This window comes from Tachysurus vachellii, chromosome 13, assembly GCF_030014155.1.
Source record: "Tachysurus vachellii isolate PV-2020 chromosome 13, HZAU_Pvac_v1, whole genome shotgun sequence".
In the NCBI taxonomy this organism is placed as follows: domain Eukaryota; kingdom Metazoa; phylum Chordata; class Actinopteri; order Siluriformes; family Bagridae; genus Tachysurus; species Tachysurus vachellii.
Window position 1 is genome coordinate 7,178,035 of NC_083472.1, and position 21,973 is coordinate 7,200,007.

A 21,973-nucleotide genomic window follows, 5' to 3' on the forward strand; every position below is an offset into this window, starting at 1 on the left:
TCTAGTTTAATAAGCATAAAAGTATCATGTACATACATTATATGGCCAAATGGATGTAAACACCAGACCATCACATCCTGGTCTTCCCCAGACTCTCGCCACATACATTGAAGCACACAATAGTGCATAATGTCTTTGGATGTTTGATCATTAAGATTTCCCCTTCACTAGAACAAATCACTCATCATGACAATGCCCCTGTGCACAAAGTGATCATGAAGATATGGTTTACCAATTCTCACCCCAACATCAGTGCCCGACCTCATTAATTGTCTTTTCCCAAAATAAGAAGAAATTCAAACAGCCATGCTTGTTTTTTGAGTTGAAAACCTCTGAATTGAGTGCACGTTATTATAACATGGTGTGATGTTCACATACAGTATCATAACTGATGATTTCCTGAATGTCCCAAATTCCCAAACAACATGCAGTTTTCACGACCATGCCACAATTTAAGCCACAGAGACCACACATTTCACTCATTCTGACGTTTGATGTAAAAATGAACTGAAACGCTTGAACTGTATCTGCATGATTATATGCCTTGTGCTGCTGCCACATGATTGGCTGATTAGATACCCGCATGAATGGACAGGTGTACTTGTGGTCCTAATCACGTGCAAACAGGGACATAAACAATGCTTGAGTGTCGCCCTCTGCTGTCCTTTTCAGTTATTACACTTAGCGGCTCAAAAACCAGACTGGTGGCGCGTAATTTATTGAGTAACAGAGAGGGAACCATTCAAAATATAACCTTAATGCAATGTTCTCTTAAATCCTTATAAATCTATACTTATACAATCTTAAAAATATATACTCTTAACATGATTTTAATCCAAAGGTTGGGGAATCTTAAATGAAAATGTATTGATATATTCTGGGTATTAAAAAGAATAATGAATAATAATTTGGAGTCTGTAGCACATGTTTAACCAGGTAATACATAAACCCATGCTTTTTTATGGTAGCTAAAGCTTTTGTAAAACTTCTTGAAGTACAGTTATGTCCTTTAATTATTAGTATTTTTAGATTATTTAAAGATAGAAATATACACACTAAAGGTACCAAATATGTTTCCATCATCGTAAAACTTTGACCACCAGGTTCTTTATGGGATTATTGGACAATTAAAGGTTCTTAGCATCCAATAAAAAGTGAAATTGGTCTAATTTCTGATCAGAAAACTGATGATCTTTCTCCCACAGGGACAACTGAAGAGCCATTAAGGGTTTTACATTTTAAGTGTGTGCTGAAAACCTTATTCATGTTTAATTACTTGTTCTTATCTCATATAGTAACGCATACTGTTCATCCTGATACGAAAGCCTTCATACAAATGGCACTAAAATTACCAAGTGTCCCTGATGTATATCAAAGTAATATAAGAACAAATATAGAGCTGTTATGTTGATATAAAAATAGAGGTTGTTGAGTAATGGGTTCTATTTAGAATTCAGCATCTATGATCTATTACTTTTGTAGTTGACTAAAGGAGTGTTTTTTTCTGTTTATGTGTGTGTGTGTGTGTGTGTGTGTGTGTGTGTGTGTGTGTGTGTGTGTGTGTGTGTGTGTGTGTTCAGCTTTATTGTCTGCTAGGCACAAGTCAAAAGGCTACATGACAAACATGGCCGGCTTCCGTGTGCGTTAATGGAAGCTAACGCTGCTCTATCGTTTGACACTCCCACTTTTCGGTGCAGATGCCCCGCAGGGCGCGCGCCGGTCCCGCCAGTGTTTCCCCGTTGGTAGAAGCGCGTTGTTCTCGCCAGGGGATTGGAGCAGCAGCGTGTCAGTAAAGTCACCTCACTCACAGTTGGAAGTGTTTTGAGACGCGCGGCGAGACGCCGAGACACCGTGAAAGCGACAGAGAGGCAGCACGAGAGCGCAGCGCTTTAATCCGTCAGCGCCGGACTCGACGTCACCCGAAGCGACAGCGAGCGCGCGCACTGGAGATTTAGCGTCGCGGGTCATGGAGGATGAGATGCTGGCGGCGGACAACGGTCTCTCGGAGCCCAAAATGGGCGGCCAGCCGCGGAGCTTCGCAAGCAGGCGTGCGAAGGCGAGGCACGATCGACCCACCATGGTGGAGATCCCACAGCTGGGGGACGGCGCGAGCCAGCGGCGCGCTCACGCCATCGCGCACAGTCAGCCGTATCCGTATCAACAGAGACTACAGCTCCATCATCCAACCATCCAGCAAACGCAACATCAGTCTCCATCTGTACATCGCTTCAGCGGGGAAATGAGGCCCAGAGTCGCGACCTCCTGCTCAGCATCAGCATCGTCATCGCCATCAGTCTCATCAGCGTTAGGCAGCGCAGCGGCGTTCTTTGGCCGCCAGGGGAGAGTCCGGTACCCCGCGGGCCACCAGTCTCCAGACTGCAGTTACGAAATCAGCTCAGGTATGTAGACAAGTTCTCCAGAGAAAGTTTCTTTCAGCAGTGAGACTTAGAACGCTAAAGATACAGAGATATCTTGTCCTGCTGGAGAGATATCATGGCCTAGAAAATTCTCAGCAAAAAATCTATTAAATTCTCACATATTGTACAGCTTTTGTACTGTTTATGATTTGGATGATAATAAATAAATAGTCTACCACTGAAATTATTTAAGGATTAATGACCACTCTTGGACCTTTCATTAAGGTAAACTATTTGCATCTTTCCAGGTAAAAGGGATGACATTGAATAGTACAGTTTTCTATTCTTTAGTCGGAGAGTATAAAGGATTAAATACAGAATTATTCTATAGAGTGAATCTCCCAGGCTGAAAATGACATGCATAGCATTAATGTTCAAGACAAGATGCAGCTGGCAACCCAACGCTGTATTTTTTCTCACAGCAGGATTTAATATATTCAGACCCTGGAGGTTTGATAAACACTAGGGGTTCTGTATGGTTGTAAATAAAACAGCTGAAATAGAAAGCTGAAAATTCTATGACATTACAGTAGTCATTGCTAATATGTAGATACTCCTACCATGTACTTGCACCTTGTAAGTATACAGTTACTCTCTGTAGCCCATCTGTTGCTCTACACAATTTGTCAGCAATCTGATATCCTGTCCATTAATGGAATAGGACCACTGCAGACCACATGTTATTTAGAAAGCAGTGTATTCTCCGTACGGCAGGTTGCTGGAGCTTATAAAACTCAGTGTTCTTGCTGGTTTGAGAAACAGTTCCCCAACCATCAATATCCAGCCAACAACATTGCTGTAGTGAAAAACTGATGAAAAAATGATTTATCCAAACTGTGAAAGGATAATGGTGAGATACGGTTGTTTGTGCACCTCTCAACAAAAAAGTGAACACAATCTCAGCAAACTATTGTTAATAAACAGCATTTTATTTTTTGCAAAAATTTTTTGTTTCTATATTTGATGACATAAAAAAGTTATTGTGATATTTGCAAAAGTTTGGACTTTCAACCATCGGTAATTGGTAAAAACCCTTTGCCAGATATCACAAGACTGGAGTCTTTTACTTCTAGTTTTAGTTATTTCCAGCTTTAAACATATGCTGTTTAAACTCACACATGCCATAATTACTGTTTTATTTTTTTTTATATTTTTAGATTCATTAAATTCAAATTAACTACAACTTAATATTTGCAAAAAAAAAAAATTCTATTAAAAGTGGCTTGGTGCAGGGGTTGTGTTAATAAAACGGTTCTTTTATTCTGATCCCTCTGGTCGTCTAAGGGAAAAGTGAGCTGATAAATTATGAAAGCAGCAGTCAGGCTACTGTCAGCCAATTTTTGGTGTATATATTAGGTATATCTAAAAACCTCAGCTGCTCAAGCATGCAGCTGTTTGTTTGTTTAAATGTAGCTCCAGTTTTAGGTGAAGGGGGTTTTATGTTATCTGTTTAACTGTCTATATCCTGAACATTTTGTCATCTCCACATGTGACAGCTCAACTCATTTTAGCTACAGCAAACTGCTTCTGAATTACACATACTGAGTAATTCCAGCTGCTCTCAGATATATGTAGTTTGATATGTTAGGTCTTAAAGGCCTGGTCTGTGGATTTGTTTTGTTGGAAATTGGATAGCTTGATCTCTAGATTTCTTGGAAGAAACTTGATTGAGCAAATTATTTTTAGCCTTGATTTAAACTTCAGTCAGTGATTTGGATTGGCAGCAAACACTAGTTATTTTTGTAATGATGTTTCTGATAGCCATGAATAAGACTCACCTTTTTTTAACTGCACATCAAATGCATGTCCAGAACTTACACACAATCTCATAGTGATGTATGCTGCTGTATAAAGCCATCTTTCTCTGGAACCTTCTCAGAGAGCTGGCACCAGTTCCACATAGCAAGGAACTTTGATGGTTTTCCAACAACAGTCGCATGCATCGTGCTCTATTTCACCACCAGAGACACCTACTGCATTATTACTGCACCTGTAGAAGAATTGTATTCATTGTGATATGTAGAAACAATATGAGCATGGAAATTAGCTAGGTGTATGGTATATTGTAGATTAATGTGTCCACTGTATGTGCATTGGAATGTAACCACATATGGTAACGTAGCCTAGACCTAGGGAGAGTGGCCCAACAGTTCGTATAGTCAGGGTGGCCCTAGATACTGTATGAATCAGATGTTGGGATGATGTGTAGAAATGTATGGGCAACATATATATTGGCTACGATGAGTTAGATCAGGAGTCGCTCTGCAGACCGGCTCAGTCTGATATTGCATGATAATAACAGAACCCTCTGGCAACAAAACCCGAGTCTTCGTGTGATTCCTCCAAAACACCTTTGCAGGTGTTCAGTTAAGGGCAGATCCAGATTGTTCATGATGCCATTTTTCAGTAAAAAAATCTCATGCATTTACATTATTGTTCTGCTCCCAGTGATTAGCCTTTAGTTCAGATTATGTTTGTTGAGCTAATGATTCACACTGCTGCACAATTGCCAGAGAGAAATAACTAGAAAAGAAATCAGTCCAAACACGGCAGAAATTATTAATGTTTCTACTGTAGGCTTGCATCATTACTACCTATTACTATTGTGCATTCATTATGTATGTATCAGGTTGTTAGAATTTAAACAAGTGCCTTTCTATTTCCTGGTATTACTTATTGCTCTGAAAAGCCAATGAAACTTTGGATGGTTGAACTTTTGAGTGGCTTATTGCATCACTAAGTTACCAAATAATAATAAATCAAAAATAATAGAAGTGTCACTTGTGTGTCTTCGTCAGTTTTGTATTTTAGTTCCACTTTCCGAGTCATGGATTTAATGTAATGGTGTCTAGAATTAAAATGAAATGTGATTTTCCACTGAAAGTCTTTTTTTAGTTGAGGATTATACGTAAGTAAGCTTGGCCTGGGAACCAGAGACCTTAGTATTTTTTTAACTTAGATTAGTTTAAACAGATGATCTCATATGGTTAAAAAAAAAATATAATAATTAATTAATTCTTTTGTCATTTTACATGGATTTGTTCAATGTCCAGAATAGCTGATTTCTAGATCTGCAGTTAATACCATCAATGTTTCATAAAGACTCACCTATCTAATACTTAGACTGGAAACTGAGCAATAAAGCTAAATTACATTTCAAAGTTCTCCCAATCCTGGCTGAGATCGTGATTAAAACAAATGAGGCTCATAAATTTCATTCTGCGGCGCATGTTGTGTTTAATGAAATATCAAGAGGCTTTCTCGGCGTGGCATGTTGCATGCAGTGATAAAGATAAAAGACAGGATGTCCGATGAATGTGAAATAAGGGAAGAATGAGACATGAAAAGAAAGAGGAGAGAAAGGAAAGGAAATAAAGGCAGAAAATGCATGAGCGAGAGAAGACAAGAGAGAGAGAGAGAGTGAGGAAGCCAGAGGATGGAAGTGAGGAGCAAAGGAAAAGAGAAGTGTGAGGGAAAGATATCATCAAACACGTCTCAGTGAGTCAACAGAGCTGCTGTGCATATTAATAAATCTCCACATCTGCTCTCCTCCGATAGACAAGACGCAGTGACTGCAGGCGTCACATGGCCGCACATCGCATGGCTGCCACAGTAACTGCATGCCTCTGTAATTGGTTGCCCCTTTCCTTTGTGTGAGGGTAACAAATTCATAATCATCCTTCCAAACACAAGAAATCACCAGACAGCTGTAGAGGGAAGAAAGGAGAAAAATGTACGAGTGTGAAGTCAGTCCATTTAAATTTCAGCTCAAATGACTTTCATTTACATTCGGCTTCCTACAATAAACAACGTCACAGCAGATTTACAGATTTTCATGCCCTACTAAGCACACTAATGGCAAAATAATCCTTCTGAGAGGAAGAAGTGGTTAAGGAAAGGGCCAGCAGGTAGCAGAAACTGCTCAAGTGAAGTTTAATTAAACAAACCTGAAAGGGATACACTGGCGTCAGATTTACACTGAATCCAGTGGGAATTATTAAGGGCCAAAAAAGGAGATACGCCACTGAAAAAGATGAGTATGATTGAGGAAGATTACATCCCTGTTGAGGATGGTTATTTATTCAGTTATAACGGTATAGTTATATAGGGAGTGTGGTGTAATACAGCTCATGGGTTTCTGATCTTTACCAGCAAATGATTTAATAATCATGAATAATGACATTTAGAATCTGTGTTTAAAACTGTTTGTTTTATGAAACATATTTGACACAAAAGAAATTTAAAGGATGTATTTAGTGCATATATTTATTGCAAATAAATTTACACACCTAATACAGTATCTTTTGTACTGAAATCAGACCATGTTGTTGGGCAAGTGGTAGCTTACATTTGCATTTACATTTACTGCATTTGACAGACGTTCTTATCCAGAGCGACGTACAGCAATGCTTTTGAGTCTCTATAGATGAATACATTAACACTGCTTCGGTAGGTTACAGACTGTTAAGGGTTTTTTATTTATTTATTTATTTTTAATATACACATACAACAAACAGGGAAAAGTGCTAGTTCAAGTATTTCAGGAAGGAGTAGGTCTTCACCCGTAGTTTGAAGATCGCCAGGGACTCAGCTATTTGGACATCTAGGGAAAGTCCATTCCACCACCTCGATGCCAGAACTTAAAAGAAAAGTGTCTCGCTATATATCTACCTCTTACCCTGAAAGATTGTGGGACCAGTCGAGCAGTGTTCTGAGGGAGCGAGGTGCAGTGTGAGAAGTGACAAGAGCTTTGAGGTAAAAGGAGCTGGTCTGTTTTTGGCTTTCGACACATCAGTGGTTTGAATCTGATGCATGCAGCTACGGGAACCAGTGGAAGGATCGCAGCAGTGGGGTGGAGTGAGTTGCTGTAGTCCAGCATTGAAATGACTAGAGACTGAATAAGTCCCTGGGCAACCTGTGTGGACAAAAATGGCCGAATGTTTCTGATGTTGTGAAGGAGAGTTGATTGTCCTTTACAACACCAAAGGGGAGATCAGATCGTTATGTAGGGATATTGAAAGATCCTGACCTGTCAGCAGTTCTGTTTTGCTGGGATTGAGTTTCAACCGATGAGCCGTCATCCACGATGATATTTCCGACAGGTAGCTCAGTGATTACGATGTTGTCTTACTGATTAGAAGGTTGTGAAGGTTCAAGGACCATTCAGGACCACCAGTCTGTCACTACTGGACCCTAGATAGAGGTCCTTATCCCTTAACTTTACAGTTGTTTAAATAAGATAAATGTATGTTGCTCTTGGATAAGGGTGTACGCTGTAAATATTAACAATATACAGTACATATGTAAAGGTTACATTAAGAAATCAGGTTCTAGCTATAAATGATGCAAAAAAAATTCCCATGCTAATTTGCAACTGGTGTCACTACGATTTTGTTTGGAAAATGTTCATGCAAGTGGCAATCCTGCTAAAGGTGAAGTAGCTTCCTAAAGTTCTCAGGGACAACATTATTAAGCAACAGATGCATGGAAACAGATACAGAGTCAGAGCAACAACCTTGAACATGACATATGACATAAATATACTGGTTGCTACAATTATTTCAACCATTTTTAAGTGAAGCGTTCAAAACAGAGTTTGTTGAAAGAAGATTTGTGTGTATGATCCCGAGACACCCACAGTGAAGTACTGTATGGAGGTGGGAGTTTGAGTATACCGAGCCGCTTCACCGTACACCGTAGTGGGGCATTATACACCATCAGAGGAAACATGAATGGTGCAATGTAGCAGGACATATTAGAGGGGAATTTAATCTCATCAACCAAGAAACCGAATCTGACGAGAAGGTGGAAATTTCATAAAGACGATGACCACAGTCATATAGCCAAGAACTCAAGAAGGCATCGCATGGCCTAGTCTCCTGACTTTAAGGAGGATTTCAAACTGCAAATCCATTAGCAGGATTATTGTAACAGTGCAGGCCAAGCTGAACTACAATACTGCAAAATGTTTCATACAGTATATGTAAATAGTTTGACATACTATAATATACTTTCAGTTCTAGGTTGAATGAACTGGTGCATTTTCTAATGACTTGCAGCCTGGTTATCAGTACTGATCACCTAAAATAAGTCTTTTGTTAGAGAATAAGGTATTAAGAAGTATGTTAAAGCCGAAGAGTGTCGGTAGTGTAACATGATAGTTAATTTCAGTAATGACCCTGGAGAGTCAGGGCGAGAACATGTAGCTAAATGAGCACTGGAGCTTGGGAATACATGGAGAAGGTGTGGAAAGTGCACAGTTGTTCATCATGCTGTAGCTATGAGAGTATAATGAGATGGTAGTAGCATGTAATCACTTACCTGCCATAATGCAGGCCCCAGGTGTTCTGCTCTAAACGTCAATTATAAACACGGCTGTCTGCACAATCTTGTGTAAGGCTCACACAAGACAGGCTGCTACATGCTTCTTAACTGTACAACTGTTCTTTGGTCTTTCGGGGTTGATGTACCGGGTAGATTTCGTTTTCGAAGTGTCTTCGCATGAGATTTTTGCATCTATATGTACTAATCAGTCTGATTGTTGGGTGTTCTGTGTAGTGCAAAGACACAAACTGAATTTTCTGTTGAAGTTAATGTGTAATCAGCGGTAAGATATTGACTGCAGGAGTACGTTCTCTGAGCCTCCAGCCATACAAATGGTTGATTTATATCATTTATTTATTAAACCTTTATTAAGCATGTGCAAATAGATCATGTTCATGCCAGTAGAGATTTTTTCACTCTGTTTTGGTTGTTAATGAGAATTTATATATTTAAATTTTACTGCTGGTTGTCAGGGATACCTTGTTAGTACAAATACATTGGTTTTACAGAGTCATGTCCATCCTCTTCCACCTTCATGGGTTCTGTTTTGTAATTCCTTTATTCCTAAATATCATGTGGCTTCATCTCAACCTGCCCACTTCTCAAAATCTTAGCTTTGGTGTTTCTCCGGTAGATGCTTTTTGTGCTGCCATTATGTCCAGCAGAAATTTATGTCCATTTTTAGAAACTGGATTAGCTTTTCAAATTGTTCCTTTGCATTAGCAACATGTTTTAACTGCGCTTGCTTTTACCTGCTCAGGTTCACAGTGTGATGCAGTGTAATGATTAAATTTAGTTCTAAATCTTTATGGTCTTTGTAATAGATGTTTCAGTTTAGTTTACCTTTTTTTTAACACGGCTGCCTCACAGGTGATGTTTCTGCAGTCGTCGATAGTGAGCTTTTAATTGCATTTTATGTTAAGAACAACTCTAAAAATATATTCGTTTACTAGTAATATTTAAAAATGAAAAAAAAAAAGCTTTATGTATTCTGACCCTATTCGTAATGCGTAACTCTGTGCTTGCTCTGTGAAAAGGTGAAAAGTGTCGGGTTAATTGAACAGATCTAAAATGTATCAGCAAGCATATTTCTTCATTTTCTTTACCTTATCCTATTGCTTTACAGTGACATTACAGAAAACATTAACCCTTTGGTGATTTATAAATACCATTTAAGCTTGAAATGGATCTCTTTTGATTTTGTTAATTGATTTTTTTTTTTTTATAGATGTACATGACCGGTGAGTAAATATTATATTCACACCTGCCAATGGACAAACATTTGAATTTAGTTCTAAAATTTGTGAAAGGAAAAAACACCTGATAATTTCACACAACAAAATGACTTATATTGACTTACTCCATCTACTGCACATGGATGCTGTTGCTTTTTGTACCTTTTTATTTCATCGTCATTTACCATGGATATTTGTACTGCGACTGAGATAAACAGCACAAACTTTTCCACAGAGCAATATTTTCCACACAACATAATAAACTAGACTTACACATTATAGTGAACTCCTGTATAAATACTTTCTTAATACTAATTTTTTAAAGAAAAATAGTTTTCCTTGCCCAGTCTGTCTGCTCTTTGTTTTTTATATTTCTATTTCTTATTTGATTTAACTCTCTTTCTTTATTCACATGTAGTGCTGTGTAGGTATTAGGTTATGTCTGTCTTGTGTGTAGATTATTACACTAAAGTAGCTTGACGTGTTTGACGTGTCGTGTCAGCGCTAGTGCGAATGCAGGGTTATTCAGAAAACTGTTGCTGATGGAATTCGTTTTCGATGTGAGAAACAGAGAGGTGTCGAGGCAGAAAATTCAGGGAGAGTTTCAGAAGTGTCACACAGCTCAGTAATGACAGCTCACTACTCACGGAAAAGAGACCTTATAGTCTGTATTTCTAATTTCAATAGTTTACCTTCAAGCATTAAAGAGGGTGTTTTAAAAGTATTTACATATTCAACGATTTTTTTTTTTTAGAAAGGCTGATTTGCAGTTTTGGCATGAAATATTGCTAATTTCATGCTTATGTTTACTGGCAAAGAAATGAGTTTTGCCTCCAACTGAAGTTGCCTCTTTTCCTAATAATGTACAAGGCATAACAAGGTTCAATAGAGGAGTGTGGCAGCTTGGGAGAAGTTTGAAGATAGGTTTGTCAGAGATTTCATTGCAGTTGCATCATTTTAGTGAGAACTTATAAATTATATTTAAGCAATATTTCACAAGCAAGTAATAATAACCTCACGATTGCAAGTGTTATATTGTGTTTATACTGTATATCACTTCTATAAACAAGAAATTCATCTAAAGTTGCTGAAATTTCAGACAGTATATAGTCAAATGTTTATTTTTGCTTGACTGGTTAGAAACAGAAGCCACACACTCGCTTTATTGCACATGATAAGCCTGTCGTCCCTTCTTGCTTTTCTTATTTAACTGATGAACGTTAATGTTCTAAGCTAAATGTATTACTCAAGAGTAGTTTGCCATGTGTGCTGATGATGTGTAGAACTCCACTGGAGTAATTGTATTGAGACAGGAAGTGGGAATGCGGTGAACACAGCCGAGCGAACTGATACACAGTGAAATGTCCCAGTGTGAGTGTTATGGGAAATATAAACACTCAACCCATCAAATTAGTAAAACAGGATTAACCGACTAACACTTTAACATCTCAGCAGCTGTTAATAAAATATCTGTTCGGAAGAAAGATTCAGGTCTTTTGACATGCGAGAAAAAAAACGTTGTGGAACACCAAAATCCCAGCAGCTGTCAGTAAGTCATGTTGTGAGTTCATTAACAGTCCTGTTTCTTGCACTAACATTCAGGTGTTCTGACCAGGGCACCACATGTTTATGTTTTTGAGATTGTGCCTTCAGACAGAAGGAAAAAATGGAAGTGATCATAATTTTTTAAAATAGCTAGATTAATATCATTTTCACTGAAATTGTTGATTACTACAGTGTGCATTAAAACCTTATAAGCCTAATGAGTGCCATGGATGTAATCAGTAGGACAATATTTAACATTATCGTGGAGAAAAATCCTTGAAATGGATGCAAAATGTATAAGTGTTATTTAATTATTTATACATTTATAATAATTTTTTTTTTTATCACAGAAAACCGGCTGATTTTGGACGCATTTGCACAGCAGTGCAGTCGGGTGCTCAGCCTCCTTAACAGCAATGGCAGGTTGTTGGGACAACAGCGGGCTTTGAGCCCTTCATCCTCCTCCATCAACTCCATCATCAAGCAGGAGGCTGGATGTTCACCTGAACAGGCTGTTACCAAGCCCAGGCCTGACGAGTCCAAGACAGGCAGCGTGGAGGACGAGGGTCAACACAGACAACAGTGGAACTCGCAGCACACGTCAACCCTCCTGCAGGTCTTCACCGAGTCTCTGCAGAACTACATGCTGGCTGGAGCTCAATCTTCCGATAGTGAACGCTGCCACCAGCCCGAGCCTGAACCAGCAGCACCCGCATCACCAGCACACAACCTGGGAGGCTGGGCATCTCCTGCACCCTCCGACTCGTACGGACACCCTTCCTCCACCCTGCCTGAGGAAGAAGAGGAAGAGGAAGGCTGCTGCCCACGGTGCATGGAGCTGGAGCAGGAGGTGCTGAGTCTTCAGCAGGAGAACGAGGACCTGAGGCAAAAGCTGGAAAGTGCTCCAGGTGTGGGTGCTGTATGTTTCCCAGGTTTTAGTCAGCCTGATTTGTATTACAATGCCCTTATAACTAGGCATAACATTTAAAAGTAAGTCACCTCTTCAGTTCTTAACATACGTACACTGAACAAAATTATAAACGCAACACTTTTGTTTTTGACCCATTTTTCATGAGCTAATCTCAAAGATCCATGACTTTTTCTATGTACACAAAAGGCCTATTTTTCTCAAATATTGTTCACAAATCTGTCTAAATCTGTGTTAGTGAGCACTTCTCCTTTGCTGAGATAAATCCATCCACCCCACAGGTGGCATATCACGATGCTGATTAGACAGCATGATTGACAGGTGTGCCTGAGGCTGGCCACAATAAAAGGCCACTCTATAATGTTTTTATCACACAGCACAATGTCACAGATGTCGCATGTTTTGAGGGAGCGTGCATCTGGCATGCTGACTGCAGGAATGTCCACCAGAGCTGTTGCTCGTGAATTGAATGTTCATTTCTCTACAATAAGCCATCTCCAAAGGCATTTCAGAGAATTTGGCAGTACATCCAACCGGCCTCACAACTGCAGACCACGTGTAACCACACCAGCCCAGGACCTCCACACCCAGCATCTTCACCTCCAAGATCATCTGAGACCAGCCACCCGGCCAGCTGCAACAATTGGTTTGCATAACCAAAGAATTTCTGAACAAACTGTCAGAAACCGCATCAGGGAAGCTCATGTGCATGCTTTTCGTCCTTATCGGGGTCTCGACCTGACTGCAGTTCGTTGTCATAACCGACTTGAGTGGGAAAATGCTCACAGGCATCTGGCGATGTGTTGCACTGCGTGAGGTAAATAGTGGTCACACCAGATACTGACTGGTTTCCGGACCCCTCCGGACCCCTCCGATATAGTAAAACTGCACATTATACAGTGGCCAGCCTCAGGCACACCTGTGCAATAAACATGCTGTCTAATCAGCATCTTGATATGCCACATCTGTGAGATTTAGACAGATTTGTGAACAATATTTGAGAGAAATAGGCCTTTTGTGTACATAGCAAAAGTCTTAGACCTTTGAGTTCATCTTATGAAAAATGAGGGCAAAAACAAAAGTGTCGCTTTTATAATTTTGTTCAGTGTATATAATGCTACATTGCTGTAACATGGAGAAGAGTTTCACACATTTCACTCTATATAGATTTTAATTAAACAAAGAAGACCTCTTTTTAAATTCCATAAAAAACAGAACTATAGATGTTATACTGTAACAAGAAATATGTTAGAAAGAGACAAACATGAGAAAGTGTGTAGTTGGCTATCACACCTTCTTATGCATTTCTATACATTTACATTTTTGAAATAAATTTCCAGCCTCTTAACCTAGACCTAGAAAAACCTAGACATATCATGATGCATAGACTGTTAAGTCAGGCCAGGTCAAGTCAAGAAGCTTTTATTGTCATTTCAACCATATATAGCTGTTGCAGTACACAGGAAAATGAGACACTGTTTCTCCAGGAACATGGTGCTACATAAAACAAAGACAGAAATATAAGAATTTAGTAAGTAGTCCTAGATACATAAAGTGCATCTGTGCAACCTGGTGCAAACAGTTCAGGACAAGACAAAGAAGACAGCGCAGGACAAAAGACAAAAAAAAAAAAAGACAAAAGTGCAAAAAAAATGACAAGACATCACACAAAAGACAATACACAACGTAAATAGCACCTTATTGTATCCGGAGTGGTCTTTGCGTGCTACTGCCGAGCCGACATCTTGGATCTCTCCAATGCATTGTAGAATCGGATGTTTTATTAAAACTAAACTTTTTAATCCAACATTCTAAGACACAAGCAGTGCAGTCAACTCAACTGTGTGCAACTCAAACAAAATGAAATTGTTAATGCATAGCCACAATTATTTTTCTCTCAAAAGTCTTATGATTGCTGAAACGATGAATATGCAAATGTATATTTAAGTGCTTTTGTCTGAAGAATTTCTGAAAGCCTTCTACAATTAGAATATTGTGTGTGTGTGTGTGTGTGTGTGTGTGTGTGTGTGTGTGTGTGTGTGTGTATAATACAGTGCCATGTCAGACAGTGCTGGACTTCTTTAAGTCTGTCCTTGGACACTACAACCAGTTCATTCCTCCACCGCCAACTGAGGAGCAACTCACTGAGGTAATAAAACTGCTATTTTATTCAGGATGGAAAATTATAGTATGCCACTTAACTAGCACAGACTGAACTTGTACCTGAACTAGTGTACATTTGACACTGGGATTAGTGCTTCTTTATTTAAAAGATCCCTTTTAGCTTAAGACCTGTTTTTGGCTCCCAGACAAGGCCCTCTCATCAGGAGTGTGAATCCTAATGACAAAGCCATGACCAAACAGGGCTCGGAGCCAAAGGGAGCATAGGTGGGAGGGAAGGCATACTCTCACTCCCCTGTCAATCAAAGCAATAATAAACAATTGTGGGTGTCTGTGAGCTCATGTATGTGTATGAGGGCAGATAGTGCTTTCCTCTGAGTGTGTTACACTGCCCAGTGACACAACATGAGCAGCAGAAAAGTGGCAGTTGACTGGCTTTATGTGTCTGAGCTTGTAAGAAGTGTGTGTTAAACTAAATATTCTGTGTAAGGGTAAGAATTGGCAAATGACTAAAAAATAGAAAGAAAAAAAATTGTTTCTGGAGCATCCCCTTTGAATGTCATTGGACAGACGTGTGTTGTGGTAGCGTTAAAACTGAGGTACAAACTCAGCAGACTTAGGGAATCTTATTTTTTTTTGTCTTTTAGACTTGTGCAAGGAGTGCAATGCAGGAGTATTCAAACCACTACGAAATAAACAGTCATCAGAGACCGAAAACAGAAGTGAGACGACATTCAAATTCTGTGCTATATTAAGGCTGTGAAAATAGCACTTTGACTCAATGTTACATAAAATGATGCTAAGGAAAGTAATTTTCTGTTGCTCCTTCATTGCTGCTGTTTCTGTTTTTGTCAAGCTTAATATCATAATCTTTCTGCTTGAGTGATATGAATTGTCCTTTGTCAAGCATAAACTCTATTATCCGTAATGCAATACGCTTAAGTGTCGTTCTCGTAGTAATAGCTGATTATTTTCTTTTGGAAAAATGACACATGATAGTAGATCAACTATTAACTGTTCTGCAAGCAGGGAAGTAAGCAGCTGCTGGGGAACTATCCTCTCTTCATCACCAACAAACAGTGGGACGAGGCAGTGAACTCGTCGAAGAAGGACGGGCGTCGGTTGCTGCGCTACCTCATCCGCTTTGTGTTCACTACAGACGAGTTGAAGTACTCATGTGGCCTGGGAAAGAGAAAACGCTCGGCCCACATGAGCGAGACAGGACCAGAGAGACGGCCGCTCAACCCCGTCAAAGTCAGCTGCCTCAGAGGTACAGCAGATCACCACAGAGAGCAAATCAAAACACAGTCGACTTTTGTGATCATGCGGATACTACTGTATATTTGGATAGTCTACTGTAGACACTATAGACTGTCAACAAGCTGTCAGGAGGCTGTCATCAACCAGCCGTTAATTAGTTTGACACAACATATCAACAGTTTGTGAAGATTGATATTTATGAGTTTGTCTGTACAAAGTAAATTAATCATTTTGTCTCTCTTTCTTTCACTTTTGTCAATTTGATGACTCTTTATATTTACTAGCTAAATAGCCTATCGATTTCTCACATTTCAAGACTATATTCCTACATTTTATGACACACTGTAAAAGATTACTGATCAACATTTCAACTGTTTACAGTTACTTGATATAAGAAAATAGTTTGTAGACGGTTTTAAAGCGGACAATCCGAATAAAGCTTCTTGTATACAGTGTAGCAGCCCTTGGTATCAGTATATGCAAAGAGTCTCCATAATGTTTGTAGTTATTTAATTTAGCACCAACCGGGTACTGAACAGCCAGCATCAAACCCCAACACCGAGCTCTGTGAAACTCGAAATCAGAAAAAATAAACAAAATATAAAATGTAAGAATATAAGGGTATATATATATATATATATATATATATATATATATATATATATATATATATATATGTGTGTGTGTGTGTGTGTGTGTGTGTGTGTGTGTGTGTGTGTGTGTGTGTGTGTGTATGTATATATGTATATTGTACACTAGCTAGCTTAACTGACCTAAATCTGCCAAGAGCATGTATACAAAACAAAGATATTAGCACATGTAGCTTACCTGGTGTCACATGTCACAGTGCACAGCAAACATCGATAGCATTTCACAAAGCAACATCCCTTTTACGGTCTCATTACATACCACGCTCCGCTTAACTAAGGGTTCAAAACTCCCTTAAACTCCCTTAACTTGGCTCCCACACACACTGATGCTCATGATAGATCATGGAGTAACTTGAATAACAAACTCAAGTGACTGGCAGCTTAGTGGCCACTTCCATACAGAAGCAGTAAATGTATCTTTTTACGTCCATTTCAATCTAATTACTCGCAATGAATTTCTAAGACAGTAAACAGTGATGTTGTAATGATAACTAGCAAAGTGCTCAGTGTTTGTGGCAACTGTTCACAGTGGAGTCTTATGAGGCTGGTTGAGATAATGGAAACACTGTTCAAAGTTCTCATAGAAGCTTGAAAGGACATAGAATGTGTGTGGCAGCCTGGCAATGCTCTTCACGTTGTGAAATACTGGCGTGTACAAGGTTTTCTGAAGTAAAATATGTTTCTATATTGCATGTGCAATACATTATATAGCCAAAGGTTTAACATCTGTTTTATAACATCCCAGTTCATACAGTATTTCATCCCCCTTTGCTGCTATAATAACCTCCACTCTTCTATGAAGGAAGAAGATTGGAGAACCATGAACTTCATGCTTTGAACACAGAGGCATTGATATGCTGGAACATCCCTGAGTTCCTGTGCTGGGTTGTAATGCTAGATCATAGAAAGATTTTGGCTTTGTGCATCCACACACACACACACACACACACACACACACACACACATACACACTACATACATGTAACTATCTAACAACTTGATCAAAGCATGACATTAACTGTGTGAGGAAACCACACTTAGAAGAGATTTAGACATCATTAGACAAGCTTTTATTACCACTGCATGTATTTAACTCACTTCCTACCTTGCATGGTCTTTGCAGAAAATCTAGGCGGGATTAAAAAGTAAATAATGTAATAAACAGAAAATCTAAATAGCCAAAACCATTTTTTGTCTATTTTTAGTTGAGCCACAACATCCTGAGGAACTCCTAGACTCCAGTAGATCTAATACTTCTATTATATTTGTTTTGTACAGTTTTGTTCATAATTCAACACATTCTGATTACTTGTTTTCTCTCAACATCTTACAAAATGTGGAAAATGAAGAAAACATTTCGCTGAGTAGGTGCTCGTTGTTGACCTGCACTTCTTTAAAGCCCACGTCATCTCAGTAAAGCTGCGAGACCAGAATTTGTGTTTTGTACAGCGTCAATTTCCAGGTCCATAATATTATTGCTACTGCTAAATATGATCATAATGTTAGCCTTATATGAGCTGGAATTGTCTGCTGTAGGGGCTCCAAACTTATACATTTGTTCTGTTAGGTGTGTAGTGAAATTCCTCTATTTCTATCATGCATCTTGTTAGTGTTCCTAATATTGGAAGGTTTTTATTTATTATATATGAACTGTGCTCTCAGAAACACTGGAAAGCACTTTAAAAACCCAGCAGTGGAAATGCCAGTACAGACAGCATGTCATAATAAATGCATCCTGCCCTTCGGTCTCTGGTTTTTCCAATGATTTTAATATCAGATGACTTGATCGTGCCCTCATGAAAGTAAAAACCGCTGCTTAGATGACTTTTTCTTTCATCTAGTCTCAACCAGATGCCTTGAGAAAACATTCTGGCAGGCTTTAAAAATATAAAAATGTGCATTTCCTATTTGAATCTCTATTTCTATTCATTTAGAAAACATTATTTCTTTATATTAAGAATGTATTCATATTTGTTTACATCCTTTGTCTCTGCACATACAGACTTATGGCACACTTAAAGTGTTTTAATTTTCCTGTAATATTCTGTCACATTGTCTGGTGTCACTTTTAATATTATATTTACTGAGCACTCTTACACCTTCCCATGTGTTGTTGTCTAACGTCTATTTTTCTCTGTAAATACTGCTCCAGAGTTTATCCGGATGCACTGTGCGTCAAACCCTGACTGGTGGATGCCGTCTGAGGAGCAGATTAACAAGGTGTTCAGTGACGCAGTGGGTCATGCACGCCAGGGCCGGGCTGTGGGCACCTTCCTGACTGGAGGTGGAGGCAGCGGTAGTGGGAGCAGCAGCAGCGGTAGCAGCCTTTATCTAGAGGGTTACGATGGACAGCTGTCTCAAGACGAGCTCTTTATGAAGGGTTCACAGAATGGCATCATGGACTAGGACTTTCTGAAGAGGACTGAGACTAAATGGCTGTTTTGCACCTTTAGTAGAGTAACTTCTACTGTCATACTGCTGTAGCCACATTTATGTTGGGTTATTGTGTCCAGGATTTCATCTTGACTTAGCAGACAATATGAAAACTGAACAGCATTCCAGAGACTCACATTCACAAACACATTCTGTATAGCGGGATATCTTAATCGTGGTGATGGAGCACCCCTGTGGTGTACATTTCACTCTTTTCCTTGCTCTAAATCACCCAGTTCATGGTTGTTAATAAACTGTTAAGAGCAAGGAAAATTAACAAAATGTGCAGGACAGGTGTTACTCCAGATCCAAGAGTGAGAAACACTGCCCTACAGCATGCACTGTAAATTAATTCCTCCAGGCTGCTTGCTGTAATATTGTAGCACTGTATATATTGTAAAAGCCAAGTCACAGGTCATCATCACAGCAGTGCGTTTGTCAGGGCATGGAGTCACACGTGGCATGGAGAAGTACACAAAACATCAAATCACCTAATTTAAGCATCATATGACATTTTAGAAAAGATAGAAAAACAAACACACCTATTAATTGTAATGATGTTCACTGTAAATAAGGATGTGAGCTTCCTAATATCTGAGTCTGTGTATGCACACACATAACATAATAACAAGGTGCTATTCTCACATTGCATTCTATATAATGAAGAACATATCAGTGAATTTACTCCTAGATGAGGAAGTTCAAAGTATCACCTTATATTCTGTGGTCACATGGTTGTTGTGGTATAATCAGTTTTGTGCTATTTGATGGAGTCGATTCTGACGTGTCCATGTTTGTGAATATAAAAGTGAGGACATGACAACCTGTTTCTTGTTTCTAGGGGCCAAGCTAATATAAACCATATGATGGGTGTTCCAGAAAATTCTATAGATAGTTTTCTGGCCTGATTGAATATACTATTAACTGCAAAGACGTGTGCGACCATAAAGCCTGAACTTATCCATGGGTCAATGTGCAAAGCTAATTCTTTGCTTGTAGACAACTCTGAGATGCCTTAAACAGAACTCAGATGTCATATACTGCCAATTTCTGTCTGCTGGGACTTTACATATGCTGAAATATCTGACTGATCATACTGTTAGCAACAAAACTAGCCAAAATTCGAAACTATTGCTATTTCTGAGGTCTTAACTGAGTTTAAGAACAATATAGGAGACATGTGTAAGCCTGCCATTTGTGTGTGTGTGTGTGTGTGTGTGTGTGTGTGTGTGTGTGTGTGTGTAGGAGAGAGAGACAGAGAGAGAGAGGCATTCTTTACTCTGGTTGTGTTACCCTGTTGTCCTATAGATAGGAATTGTGTGGACACTGTGAAATGAACCATAAACTGTTCTTTGTCCTTAAATGTAAATAGAATATTGCTATAACAAGTGTCAACATTTGTTGGTGTTTTTCTTAAATAATAATTTAAATGGAAAGTTTTGTATTTGTGGGTGTTCTCATTAAAATCTGACAAGAGATGTTATTCATGCAATCAAACATAGTATGCATACCTGCTATCAGGACAGTTACAGAACTGTTACAGAAATAATACAAAATATGCAACGGAAGAAGAAGAAGCAGAAGAACAACAACAACAAAATACTATATTATGTTAGTAGTAGAAGTAGTAATTGTAGTAGTTATATAACAGCATTGTCGAAGCATTTTAAAGCATTTTTAGGTATTTAAGGCCTCAAACAGAAGCATCAAACTACTGAAATGTATTTGATGTGCTGTATTTAAGTGCATTTCTATTCTATGTAGGTAGATGGCAGTAAACTATCAGTCGATGAGCTGCTATAGTTTCTCTACAATACAACTGCAATATTGAAATGACTCAACTTCTATGACAATTTAAAATATCTAGACGTCTGACGTATTTGCACCATTGTTTTTTCCACCGTGTATGTGCTTGAATATGAATGTATATCACAGCTTTGTACCCTGATCAGTCTACAGTGAAGTGAGCTACAGTAACTGGACAGCTGGATTGATGAGTTACATAATGCAGGCATTTCTGTGTATTACATAAAATCTAATTTAGCTGTCGCTCTTAATAGAGAAGCGTGAGATCAGCTGGAATTTTTGTTGTAAATCGCCTAAGCAGGGGTGGAAAGTAACGGACTACGTACAACGTTCTTACTTGGGTACAATGGTCTCTGTGACTCTACTGTTTCCATTTTAAATAAAAATGAACTACAGCACTGTTACACAATAAAAACTATAATAATACATTTAATTCCAAATTTTAAAATAATTCTATTTTGAGACCCAATCAAAAGAAAGCAGTTTCTAGTTGTTACACTTTTGGAACCAAGTTCTTAGTGAGCAGCACCAATGTCTGAGACAGTGGTGATGGATGAGCATGAACCTCCCTGGCCTGTTATCAGGTATCTTCAGTTTTAAATGCTTGAAAGGAAATGTGTTATAATGATCTTCAGGTCCACAGTATGTGAGCCAAAGCATATGCTCAGCTAAGCTAGCTGTTAGCTGAGTGAGCTAGACTAGCTAGCTAGATCATTTTAGGTTCTCTCTGTTAAACTTTAGCTACCTTTACTTTTAGGGTTATGTGTAAACATCTTTGCTAGATAGTTCAGTATGTAGCCAGAAACATATATGATTTAACATGAGCAAACTACCAAACCTAGCTAACTACTAAACTAAAACTACAATACAAACTACACTAAAACTACTAAACTTCAAACTGATTTAACAAAGTTACTAATACTGATGCCCCTGTTCCATCTGAACCCACGCTGTCACCCATCAGTTAACATGACAATGCACTGATCAAAACTAGCCTATTTTGGTCTCATTTCATATAAAATGAACAAATGAGGATATAATTAACATACTTCTTCAGACTTCAAAATGTAACACAAGACCTCAAAACTGAGAGCTGCAATTAAGCTGAGACAACCAGAGGATGCTGTGTCTAGTTGTGTTTACGTGTCTAGCTTGTTGCTGATATAGTAATCAGCTGCTCCAGTGTGATTGTGATTTCTAGCACTGTATGTTCTTAGTTGGACACTTCAATAAATATATGCTTATTTTGCTATT

The 21,973-nt window shown here is 38.7% G+C and overlaps 1 protein-coding gene across 1 annotated transcript; it reads left to right on the forward strand.

Annotated features, from left to right (window-relative positions):
* The first annotated feature begins 1,634 nt into the window (after window positions 1–1,634).
* LOC132856387 (BEN domain-containing protein 4) lies at window positions 1,635–20,353 on the forward strand. The gene is made up of 6 exons (XM_060885967.1): window positions 1,635–2,399; window positions 11,872–12,429; window positions 14,504–14,598; window positions 15,218–15,292; window positions 15,600–15,840; window positions 18,633–20,353. The coding sequence occupies exons 1-6, from the start codon at window positions 1,967–1,969 to the stop codon at window positions 18,884–18,886; spliced, it is 1,656 nt and encodes a 551-aa protein (XP_060741950.1). The 5' UTR covers window positions 1,635–1,966; the 3' UTR covers window positions 18,887–20,353.
* The last annotated feature ends 1,620 nt before the right edge of the window (window positions 20,354–21,973 follow it).